The following is a 12,500-nucleotide window of genomic DNA, read 5'->3' as shown; positions in this document are numbered from 1 at the left end:
TTCCATTTAGTTTAAAGTGACGTTTGTGTGTGAGCGAATGCAGAATGTGTGTTGTTGGATGTGTGTGTGTATGTGTGTGCTGCTCATGTGTACTTGCGTGTGGAGAGTTCAGTGTTCAATGTTCTGATGGCCTGGGGGAAGAAGCTGAGCCTTAGTGTCTCTGTCTCTTCATGGTTCAGACACGTGGGCAATGACAAAAAGGGTGATGGTGATGTTAAGAAGCTGTGATCGGAAGATGCTGAGGTACGTGGTGGGAGTCAGATGGCAGGATGGGAGGACCAGTGCCGAGGTGGATGAGATCTGTGGTGTCAGGGAAATTGATTCCAAGGTGAGATATATGGACGTCTCAGGTGCTTTGGACATGTGAGAAGATTGGAGGAGGAGGGGGGATGTTGAGAGGGGTGGAGGAGATGATTGTGGATGGGCAGAGGCTGAGAGGGAGACCGAAGTAGACGTGGAGGGGATGTGTGGAGATATGAGGGATCTGGAGATAAATGTAGACATGGCACAAAACCGTGCCCAGTGGCGTGGACTCGTCGCCCGTCCAACCTCACTGTAGTGGGAAAATAGGGACGTAAAACGAAGATGATGATGATGATGATGATGATGAAAGTATAAACCAAAACTAAACTAACCCTAAAAATAATAGTCAGTCAACATATTTTAATGTCTATTGTTCGAGAACTTCAAACTCACTTGACTGTAATCAAAATAGCCTCTGTTGTTCGATGAACCAGGCTGTTGGATTGGATGCTGCAGATAATAGGACAGCTTGATGCAGCTTCTACCTACACTTTCACAGCAGATACTAGGACAGCTTGATGCAGCTTCTACCTACACTTTCACAGCAGATACTAGGACAGCTTGATGCAGCTTCTACCTACACTTTCACAACAGATACTATGACAGCTTGATGCAGCTTCTACCTACACTTTCACAGCAGATACTAGGAGGACAGCTTGATGCAGCTTCTACCTACACTTTCACAACAGATACTAGGACAGCTTGATGCAGCTTCTACCTACACTTTGGCTTCGGTAGGGATATGTCCCTAGTGTCCCTATATAAAACTATGTGGCTTCGGTAGAGACATGTCCCTACTAGTGTCCCTATATAAATCCATGTGGCTTTGGTAGGACATGTCCCTAGTTGTGACGTCCCTACAGTATATAAATCCATGTGGCTTTGATAGAGACATGTTCCTAGTGTCTCTATATAAAACTATGTGGCTTTGGTAGAGACATGTTCCTAGTGTCCCTATATAAAAGTACACCAGCGACGACACGTCGACAGACAGACAGGCAGACTGCCCTCCAGACTGCCCTGTTCTGTTTTCACTTTTCTTGTTACATATTTTCCTCGCTTCTTCTTCTTCTTCTGTTACGTCGCGGCGCTAACGCCTTCCAGAACAGACCCCAGGTGTGATCGTATGACCACTGACCTCCCAGAATCAGCTGGAGGAGAGGAGACAGAGAGAGAGAGAGAGAGAGAGAGAGAGAGAGAGAGAGAGAGAGAGAGAGAGAGAGAGAGAGAGAGAGAGAGAGAGAGAGAGAGAGAGAGAGAGAGAGGGAGACAGACAGAGACAGACAGACACACAGAGAGAGAGAGAGACAGACAGACAGACAGACAGACAGACAGACAGACAGACAGACAGACAGACAGACAGACAGACAGACAGACAGCCAGACAGACAGACAGACAGACAGACAGACAGACAGACAGACAGACAGACAGACAGACAGACAGACAGACAGACAGACAGACAGACAGACAGACAACCAGACTGCCCCTGCCATAGACCCTGACACTCAAAAGGAAACCAGATCCAGGCTTGCCCTCACAGACATGACAGAGGCGTAGTGAGGGCTTAGTTAGCGCGGAGAGGCGCCGTAGTGAGGGCTTAGTTAGCGCTGAGAGGCCTCAGACCTGTAAAGAACGGGGAACATATGTACATGTGAGGCAACAGCCTTCTGGAATGCAGTCCACAGGCTTCCAGAACATGACCCCCGTGACCTCCGGGTGTCTGCCTCGCTTTATTGGCCCCCGCGGTCGATATAGCTGGTGAGACGCAGGGCTGGGAATGACGATGTGCTCTTTACTGCCCATTTTGTTCATATGGGAACATAGTTCGTATGGGAAAAGAGCCTTTCGTTCGTTATAATAATAATAAAAACTACAGTCAGTTTCAGTTATTTTCCTGCCCCATTTGTACCCCATGTTCGCCTCTCATAGTTACTTTGCCCCGCTGTGTCTAGTTAATTCAGTACCGTTTCAGAACCACCAACAGTAAAAAAAAAAAAAAAAAAACTAAAAAAAAAGAACAAGGAAAAGGATTTCTAAATAGGAAACCTTTCTATTGGTTAACCTGTGCCTTTGATCTGATTGGCCCATGTCTGGTTGGCAGGCTGATGTTACCTGAAGTCGGACAGCGTGCTCCTGTTTCCTCTTCATGTCGTTAATGTACCAGGCAACCGCTGTCATGGTGATGATCGCATCCTCCACAACCTCGTATCCAGGGTCACTCTTGTCAAAGTGCTTGGACAGCTCCTGCCACCAGGGGGAGGAGAGAGAGCGGAGCATAGATTTAGAATGGTTAGAGAGGACGGGGGAGAGGGGAGCATAGATTTAGAATGGTTAGAGAGGACGGGGGAGAGGGGAGCATAGATTTAGAATGGTTAGAGAGGACGGGGGAGAGGGGAGCATAGATTTAGAATGGTTAGAGAGGACGGGGGAGAGGGGAGCATAGATTTAGAATGGTTAGAGAGGACGGGGGAGAGGGGAGCATAGATTTAGAATGGTTAGAGAGGACGGGGGAGAGGGGAGCATAGATTTAGAATGGTTAGAGAGGACGGGGGAGAGGGGAACATAGATTTAGAATGGTTAGAGAGGACGGGGGAGAGGGGAGCATAGATTTAGAATGGTTAGAAGAGAGGTGAGGAGGAGAGCATAGATTTAGAATGAATAGAAGAGAGATGAGGAGGAGAGCATAGATTTAGAATTGATAGAGGAGGTGAAGAGGAGAGCATAGATTCAGAATGGATAGAAGGGAAGTAAGGAGGAGAGCATAGATTTAGAATTGATAGAAGGGAAGTGAGGAGCAGAGCATATATTTAGAATTGTTAGAGAGGACAGGGGAGAGGAGAGCATAGATTTAGAATGGTTAGAAGAGAGGTGAGGAGGAGAGCATATATAATAGTTTTAATAGTACTGTCAATAGATACAAATCTTTTTTTACTAATTAATCTCACCATTTTCTGTAATTAATCTCGATTAATCTCGATAAAAAATCGCATTTTTCTACTTAAGACCAAAGCTTGTAACAGATATTTACTTGAGTAAAATCATGGAATTAATGTAAAATCAACACAAAGAAAGTATATTTAGATTCAAAGACTATTTTAATAGCTTTCTTTGAATACAGTTTCTCTCCTATGAAATACAAATGTTCAACAAAACCATAAACATTGACTCAGCTAGACCGCTTTCTTATATCCGCGGCGCTAACAGAAATAAAAACAACCCAGGCCTATGTTAAAGTGCAGATTGGCTTAGAGGACGATAATGTTTTGTATGAACTACCAATAATATAAATCATATTAACAACAAAAATGTGTTCCATCTTCATGTCAGATGATATTCAAAAAGGTGCATGAGTCAATGCAAAAAAAGAACAAGCAAATATACTGCTGAAAGTTCAGAACGTTGAAAAATGTTCACTCCATAGATTAATATAGATCATTTTTTTTAAGGCTTTAAATAATTTAAATTAATCTCCAAAGTTAAAGCATTAATTTTGACAGCCCTAATTTTTAATGAATAGAAGAGAGATGAGGAGGAGAACATAGATTTAGAATGAATAGAGAGGAGGTTAGGATAGCATATGTAGCAGCCTGAAAATATTGTATATTATTCAGAACTGCTGACTTGCCTTTTTATCTCCCCTCTCTGCACCAAGACATTCTAATTAGTTTCATTGATACTCGTACGAACAATGACACAAGCGCCTCCTTCTTCTATCGCTGGAATATGGATTATAAACGGCATTACTGGATTCTGTTCTGCAGTCCTTTTCCCTGTGGAGCTAGTGGGCGACCAGCAGGGGGCGGTGGCAGGCAGAGAGTGTCGGGGAGAGATGGAAGGAGATATATGGGAGCGGAAGGAGAGACGTTCTCTTCGGCTTTGGACTTGACCGTGAACGGTCGCAGCCACAACGGGCGTGTGCTTTGGAATAGCCCCGTTGAAGAAGTGAAGCTGGAGAGCCCCGTGGGATAGCGACGGGTGATAGGAAGTACTGGCTAGTTGACGAGATATCCTAGAAGTACCAGCGATAGTGTGTGAGCAAACGGTGCAGAACAAAGCACTAACAGTATCGGGTTATAGTAGTTACTGTGTGCGGTATAAGTAGCGTGCGGCTAATAACATATCTGAGTCCTTAGTAGTCGGGTTATAGTAGTTACTGTGCCGGTATAGAGTGCGAGCCCAGATACGTGCGTGGACCTACAAACAGTCTGCTCCGGCCGTCAGCAGCTGTCTTCACCGGCGTTCTGCATCAGCTCTGCACCGGCTGGGAGCAGCCAGCACGGGAGTTCGCTCCGTCCAGCAGAGGTCGTCATCGCCCAGCACACACTCTCAGCCAGCACTGCCTCTCTGCTCAGCTCCGCCTGCTAGTGTCCTCGTCGAGAGTGCTCGACGCCATCTTGCCTTCCGGACAACAGTGGCGCGGCGAGGCGGCCATTTTGGATGAGTATAAACAAGCGCCTATGCTCCGGAGCCTTACACCGTACACAGTGTGGTGCTGCCCGCGGGCGAAGTCAGCGTTGCTATTACAGTGTATAAGGGGAACCCCAAACTATATATGCCGGCATTAGAATAGGGCTTTTTGCAAGGTATTAGTGGGCCCACACGTTTGTTTTCTTTCCTTTCCTTTGAGTGTGATAACATGTGTGTTTAATAATATTTTCCCATCCAATTAACCCTTTCCCTGTGGGGAAGTTACAGACCTGGTGTATTATAAATAAAGCCTAGAGAGGTATTATTCTGGCCGTATAATTAAAGCCTTTTGAGGTATTATACAGGGTGAAGACCCAAACGTGGGTGATGAGTCAAACACAGTGAAGTATATTATCCCTGATATTAACCCAGAGGTGGGTGTATAATATACGTGTTTATGAGGTATGGAGTTACCAACGGTACTATAGTGGGACTTCCGTCCAATTGGCCACTAGTAGTAGATCATTGTAACTGACCAGTACATAACATTAAAGAATCGGATGGGAGATTTGTGTGTGTGTCTATCCATGGGCCGGTTGACAATCCTTTTGGTGTGGGTAACGTTAATATAATTAACCCTTTCCTATTCCACCTTTCCCTCTTCATTGTAAGGTTTCTAGGGTCATTGAGGGAGGGTACTGCTTGCGGGGGGAACTCAGAGTATTTAAGTACAATTCAGTCCCGAGGTGTGGGAGGGTTTAAGGAGCAACTGGGGGGAGTGGGAGCGTGTTGGGGAGTACTGCTGACCGCCCTGCTGCAGGGAAGGAAGACCAGAGTACCAGACCAGGTTGGTAAATCCCGGGCCCCATCCACTCTCACTACCAGCCTCCAGTCGACGCCCCAGGCCCAAAGACGAGGGTGCAGTCAGACAGAGTTCTACTGTGTCCAGCTACCTCGTGACTGCCAGCAACCGTTCCCACGAAGCAGGGATAATCCACCCTGCTACACATAGATTCAGAATGGATAGAAGGGAAGTGAAGAGGATAGCATAGATTCAGAATGGATAGAGGAGGTGAGGATAGCATAGATTCAGAATGGATAGAGGAGGTATTGTGAAGAACATCAACTCAGAATGGATAGAGATGTGGGGAATAGAACATCTAGTTAGTTAGAGTGATTATAAACGGAGCAGAGAACAGAGCGTAGATACAGAATGGATAGAGACAACATGCCAGTGACCCCACAGTGCTCTCTTTACATGATGTTGTATTCTACTGCTGCCGATATTGCACAGGGATTTTAATCAATGCCATTTTATTTCTGGCAGTTATTCCTGGGGATTGTCTCGGCAAACGCAACGTTATAATCATGGAATTTGAGTTCCACTAACAGATTGGGAGCATTTCCACTGTGGAAAGCTGTCAGACCTCCCCATCTGCCGCTCTCTAAACAGACTTTGGTTTGAATTATGATCCATCAGCGTCTTCCGTGTGTGTGTGTGTGTGTGTGTGTGCGCGTGTGTGTGTGTGTGTGTGTGTGTGTGTGTGTGTGTGTGTGTGTGTGTGTGTGTGTGTGTGTGTGTGTGTGTGTGTGTGTGTGTGTGTGTGTGCGTGCGTGCGTGCGCGCGCGCGTGTGTGTGTGTGTGTGTGTGTGTGTGTGTGTGTGTGTGTGTGTGTGAACCTTTATTCCTCTGCTCAGAGGTGGGCTTGGACTGAGATCAGTATCCAGCCACTTCTAGTTAAACGATGAATGCTGAGTTTCCTGCTGGGGTGTGTGTATATGCATGCTTGTGTGTGTGTGTGTGTGTGTGTGTGTGTGTGTGTGTGTGTGTGTGTGTGTGTGCGTGCGTGTGTGTGTGTGTGTGTGTGTGTGTGTGTGTGTGTGTGTGTGTGTGCACGTGTGTGTGTGTTTGTGTGTGTGTAGGTGTGTGTGTGTATGTGTGTGTGTGTGTGTGTCTGTGTGTGTGCATGTGTGTGTGTGTGTGTGTGCATGCACGCCTTTGTTCGCAATAATTTCGCATGTATTGTATTTTAACGCAATGATGGGATCATTACTCGAGTTTACAGCTTTTCATGCTTCATTAAAACACAGACTAGACACTCCCTGCTCTGTTCTGTTCTGCTCTGTTCTGTTCTGTTCTGTTCTGTTCTGTTCTGTTCTGTTCTGTTCTGCTCTGTTCTGCTCTGTTCTGTTCTGTTCTGCTCTGCTCTGTTCTGTTCTGTTCTGCTCTCTTCTGTTCTGTTCTGTTCTGTTCTGCTCTGTTCTGTTCTGTTCTGTTCTGTTCTGTTCTGTTCTGTTCTGTTCTGCTCTGTTCTGCTCTGTTCTGTTCTGTTCTGTTCTGCTCTGCTCTGTTCTGTTCTGTTCTGCTCTGTTCTGTTCTGTTCTGTTCTGTTCTGCTCTGCTCTGTTCTGTTCTGTTCTGCTCTGTTCTGTTCTGCTCTGTTCTGTTCTGCTCTGTTCTGTTCTGTTCTGTTCTGCTCTGCTCTGTTCTGTTCTGTTCTGTTCTGCTCTGCTCTGTTCTGTTCTGCTCTGTTCTGTTCTGTTCTGCTCTGTTCTGTTCTGTTCTGCTCTGCTCTGTTCTGTTCTGCTCTGTTCTGCTCTGCTCTGCTCTGTTCTGCTCTGCTCTGTTCTGTTCTGCTCTGCTCTGTTCTGTTCTGTTCTGCTCTGTTCTGTTCTGTTCTGCTCTGTTCTGTTCTGCTCTGTTCTGTTCTGTTCTGTTCTGCTCTGCTCTGTTCTGTTCTGTTCTGTTCTGCTCTGCTCTGTTCTGTTCTGTTCTGCTCTGTTCTGCTCTGCTCTGCTCTGTTCTGTTCTGCTCTGCTCTGTTCTGTTCTGTTCTGCTCTGTTCTGCTCTGTTCTGCTCTGTTCTGTTCTGCTCTGCTCTGTTCTGTTCTGTTCTGCTCTGTTCTGCTCTGTTCTGTTCTGCTCTGCTCTGCTCTGTTCTGTTCTGCTCTGTTCTGCTCTGTTCTGTTCTGTTCTGCTCTGCTCTGTTCTGTTCTGTTCTGTTCTGCTCTGTTCTGTTCTGTTCTGCTCTGTTCTGCTCTGTTTTGTTCTGCTCTGCTCTGCTCTGTTCTGTTCTGTTCTGTTCTGTTCTGCTCTGTTCTGTTCTGCTCTGTTCTGCTCTGCTCTGTTCTGCTCTGTTCTGCTCTGTTCTGCTCTGTTCTGTTCTGTTCTGCTCTGCTCTGTTCTGTTCTGTTCTGCTCTGTTCTGTTCTGTTTTGTTCTGCTCTGTTCTGTTCTGTTCTGCTCTGTTCTGTTCTGCTCTGCTCTGCTCTGTTCTGTTCTGTTCTGCTCTGTTCTGCTCTGTTCTGTTCTGTTCTGTTCTGCTCTGTTCTGTTCTGCTCTGTTCTGTTCTGCTCTGCTCTGTTCTGCTCTGTTCTGTTCTGTTCTGTTCTGTTCTGTTCTGCTCTGTTCTGTTCTGTTGTGTTCTGTTCTGTTCTGTTCTGCTCTGCTCTGTTTTGTTCTGCTCTGTTCTGTTCTGCTCTGTTCTGTTCTGTTCTGCTCTGTTCTGCTCTCGTTTCCTGTGGCCTGTGGGTTGTGTTTCTCAAAAGTAGCTCAGCACTAAAATACTAATATACCATAAAACATTGGGCTTTTAATACTTGACCACATTTTAATGAAGTGGGGCTGGGGACGAGTACATGTGGATAACATTGTGGTCTCTGAGGAAGAATCTGGAAAGCATACTGTTGGTTATAACTGCTGGTAAAAGTACCCCTTTTTATTGACTCTCAGAATGTTTGTCCGTGGACCATTTCCTTTAGACCATCTTTGTTCTATTAGAAGCGTAGAAATGTAATTGATGGAATGGCCGTTTCCATTCAAGTCATTTGGCCGGTACACCCCGACACCCTATGACGACGGCTGCCGCAGAATCCTTGATAGAGACCCGTGAGACCGCACAACACTCAAGATAGTTGATGCGTTACCGCGGCAATGCCATCGTCTGGATGAACAGTACGAAACGGCGGTCGCATCGGACGTTCCAACTTTCTTTTCTTAGAGTCTCATGTAGAGTCTGTAAAACTATCCTCAACGAGGTCTATGGCGTTCATCTTGTAGGCGTGTCGGCAGAAAGTGACCACCTGGGGAACAGCCATCCTGTGATTAGAGGTCAATGGGCACACGTGTTGTTGATGCGGGGGGGGAGGGCCCTGGCCTGCAAGCCCTCTACCAGAGATACTGCACAGCTGAGAGGAAGCGAGAGATTTAGTGTTGGCCAACATCTGCAAAACACACAAATTGCTGCAATTATACTGCGGAAATCTACAGTGTGGCGTTCAGCTGTGTGAAACAATGGACAATATCAGCATTTATGAAACCCTACCCACAGGGGCTGGACCAGGCTTGAAGATCAGGGTCAGATCAAGGCCGAGGACCACAACGTCAGGAACCAGAACCATCATTCTAGATGGAAGTATTTGCTTCTATACCAGTGGGTCTTCTGACCAGAGCTTACTGGTTGATCTGATGAATCCATACATCACCAGCAGGTCCCTGAGGTCTTCTGGCCAGGGTGTACTGGTTGACCTGATCTTCTGACCATTGAAGGTTCCTCCTTCTTTTGCTGCATTTAAAAGTATGATCTCCAACCACTGTGTGTCGACTTGTAACTAACTGTATGAGCTGATTTCCTATTGTTTATTCTTATTTATTGTGCCTACAGTATATGTATGATATTTCTGATAAACTGTGTGTCTTGTTTTGTAAGCTTGTCGTCGCTGTAAGTGAGGGTGACCTCAGTGTCTTATGAGATGAAATAAAGGTGAGTTTTAAATTAAATTGAATTTAAAAAGCAGCTGAAGACTCTGCCTTTGTTCTGTAATGTTGAGTGTTTTGTTTAACGTTTGATTGTTTGTTTTTCCACTGTTTTGTGGTCTTATTCTTGACAATTTGTATTCTTTGCGAAGCACTTTGTGAGTCTGCTCCGTGAAAGGTGCTCCACTAAATAAACTGAATTACCTACTTACTTCTAGGGAACACGTTCAAGTCACGTTGCCGGCGGCGATGCCGATGAACGATGGATGTGCTCAGTGTGAGGATGTTATTGTCTACTCCTGTTTTTATTGGACCTACAGACTTTGACAACAACACAACGTTAGGAATAAAAGGATGATAATAAAATACATCTGCAATACACATGCAGTCTAGACAAAGGGAATCCACGGCGACAGGGGGAGGATGGGGGGGGGGGGGGTCTGGTGTTCGCTGAAAGACACTTGTTTCTAGGGACAACGTTTGAGTGAAACTTTGTTCCCAGGCAGCATTGTTTGAACATTTGCACAAGTGCAGAAAGGAATGCGTTTGGTTTGAAAGCCTGGGTAGACTGTACCTATAGGTCTACAGACTGAGGAAGGACAGGACTACAGTGTCTGGTTTGAAAGCCTGGGTAGACTGTACCTATAGGTCTACACACTGAGGAAGGACAGGACTACAGTGTCTGGTTTGAAAGCCTGGGTAGACTGTACCTATAGGTCTACACACTGAGGAAGGACAGGACTACAGTGTCTGGTTTGAAAGCCTGGGTAGACTGTACCTATAGGTCTACACACTGAGGAAGGACAGGACTACAGTGTCTGGTTTGAAAGCCTGAGTAGACTGTACCTATAGGTCTACAGACTGAGGAAGGACAGGACTACAGTGTCTGGTTTGAAAGCCTGGGTAGACTGTACCTATAGGTCTACAGACTGAGGAAGGACAGGACAACAACAACAGGATAATCAAGTTTCCTTGATGAGGATTTCAGCAATGAGATTGGATAATAGGCTTCATATAACAGTAGTATTTCAGGATCATTTAAATCAGTTTGACCAGGTAGGTCTATTCTCTTCTATCCTACTCCACTCCACTCTATTCTATCTTATTGTAATTTGATTGATTGATTGATTGATTGACTGATTGACTGACTGATTGACATTTTACCTATAAAAGTAGGTGGTATTTCATATATGTCTTGAACCAGTCTGCACAGGTAGATCTATTAGATTCCATTCTATTCTATTGGTCTCTTGGCAGATCAGATCTCGATCAGAACTGGGGAACAGATTGATTGGTTGACTGATTGATTTATTAATTGATTGGTTGATTGCTCAGCAGGTTGATTCGACAGGTTACCTGTAACAGCAGGTGGTATTTGAGGATCCGCTGGACTGGTTTGAGCAGGTAGGTCTCCAGGGGCAGAGAGTGGTTCAGCGTGGTCTGCCTCTCCTGGAAGAACCGCACCAGGCACTGGTTCTTCATGCACTCCCTCAATACTGCCACCGAGCTGCAGGAGGGGGGGAGAGAGAGATAGAGTGATGAGGAGGAGGAGAGAGGGACAGGAAGAAGGAGAGGGCAGTAGGAAACTGCACTAGACCTTTCTTTTTCTTAAAATCTTTCAGCATGGTCTGTCTTTGAAGAACCAAGCCAGCAAACTTGCTTTTCAGACATCCTCAATATCATGACAGAATATATGGAGAGAAAGAAAGAGAGAGAGAAATAGAAAGAGCGAGATGAAGAGAACGAGAGAGAGAGAGAGAGAGAGAGAGAGAGAGAGAGAGAGAGAGAGAGAGAGAGATAGAGATAGAGAGAGAGAGAGAGAGAGAGAGAGAGAGAGAGAGAGAGAGAGAGAGAGAGAGAGAGAGAGAGAGAGAGAGAGAGAGAGAGAGAGATGAGAGGGAGCAAAGAGAGACAGGGGTAGAGAAGAGAGAGATAGGTGGAGAGGAGATATGATGGCTAGAAGAGGGGAAAAGAGAGATGAAGAGAAAGAGAAAGAGAGAGAGATAGAGAGAGAGATGAAGAGGAAGAGAGAGAGAGAGAGAGAGATGAAGAGGAAGAGAGAGAGAGAGAGAGAGAGAGAGAGAGAGAGAGAGAGAGAGAGAGAGAGAGAGAGAGAGAGAGAGAGAGAGAGAGAGAGAGAGAGAGATACAGGGGTAGAGAAGAGAAATAGGTGGAGAGGAGAGATGATGGCTAGAAGAGGGGAAAAGAGAGATGAAGAGAAAGAGAAAGAGAGAGAGATAGAGAGAGAGATGAAGAGGAAGAGAGAGAGAGAGAGAGAGAGAGATACAGGGGTAGAGAAGAGAGAGAGGTGGAGAGGAGAGATGATGGCTAGAAGATGGAGCTTGCGGAGGAGAAGAGGAAGGAGAGGGGTGGAGAACAGAATGGAGGGAGAATGGGGGGGGGGGGGGGGTGAGGAAAGGTTCCAGGCAGATGTCTATCCTCCCCACAGGAAGACAGCTCAGCTGTTCGTGTCTCCAGACTAACATGAATCACAGGATGAAGCCAAGGATTTCAGAATAAATGTCTTCTCCAGTTAAGCTGAGAAAGCAGCTGACAGCCACAGACTCTCTCTGAACCTTCACTGTAGAGCAAGGATGGACTTAAATGTCCAACCTAGTTCAGTAAAAAGCTATCCAGCTGCAAGCAAGCCTAGCTTAGCACAAATGAATGGAAGCGGATATAGATCAGCTAGCCTAGCTTAAAACATAGAGAGAGTGCTAAGCTAGGCTAGCTGGCAGCCGCCGGATAGCTTTCAACTGAACGCACATAGAGGACATTGGTATCTATCTTCTTGTCTGACTCTGGAGAAGAATGTCCAAAGGGATTGTTTTCCTGTGACAAAACAATTACCACCAACACTGGCAATAATAAAGTGTCTTGTAACTTTTCAGACATTGAGGAAAAACAACCTAATTATTTGTGTATTTATGAAGGTATCCACTGGGTTGTGAATGGATTTCATAGCTTGTAAAGTCAAGTCAAATTATAAACATTACCAAAACTGCAGATAGAAAGGTTCCGGCTGACAGCAGTGATA

General features: G+C 45.7%; 1 protein-coding gene across 1 annotated transcript in view; it reads right to left on the bottom strand.

Moving 5' to 3' along the window:
- Positions 1-12,500, bottom strand: part of LOC311247703 (pleckstrin homology domain-containing family G member 3-like) — a gene marked incomplete at its 3' end in the record, with an annotated part of 34,963 nt that overhangs the window by 5,274 nt on the left and 17,189 nt on the right. The window contains exons 2-3 of the mRNA XM_084338712.1: positions 10,820-10,970; positions 2,416-2,547 (exon numbers count right to left, since the gene is read on the bottom strand). Coding sequence (XP_084194838.1) covers positions 2,416-2,547; positions 10,820-10,970 — 283 coding nt within the window. The remainder of the gene's footprint in view (positions 1-2,415; positions 2,548-10,819; positions 10,971-12,500) is intronic.

This window comes from Notolepis coatsorum (assembly GCF_963971535.1).
Source record: "Notolepis coatsorum genome assembly, contig: SCAFFOLD_1523, whole genome shotgun sequence".
NCBI classification, from domain to species: Eukaryota; Metazoa; Chordata; class Actinopteri; order Aulopiformes; family Paralepididae; genus Notolepis; species Notolepis coatsorum.
This window is presented reverse-complemented; position numbering and strand designations above follow the sequence as displayed.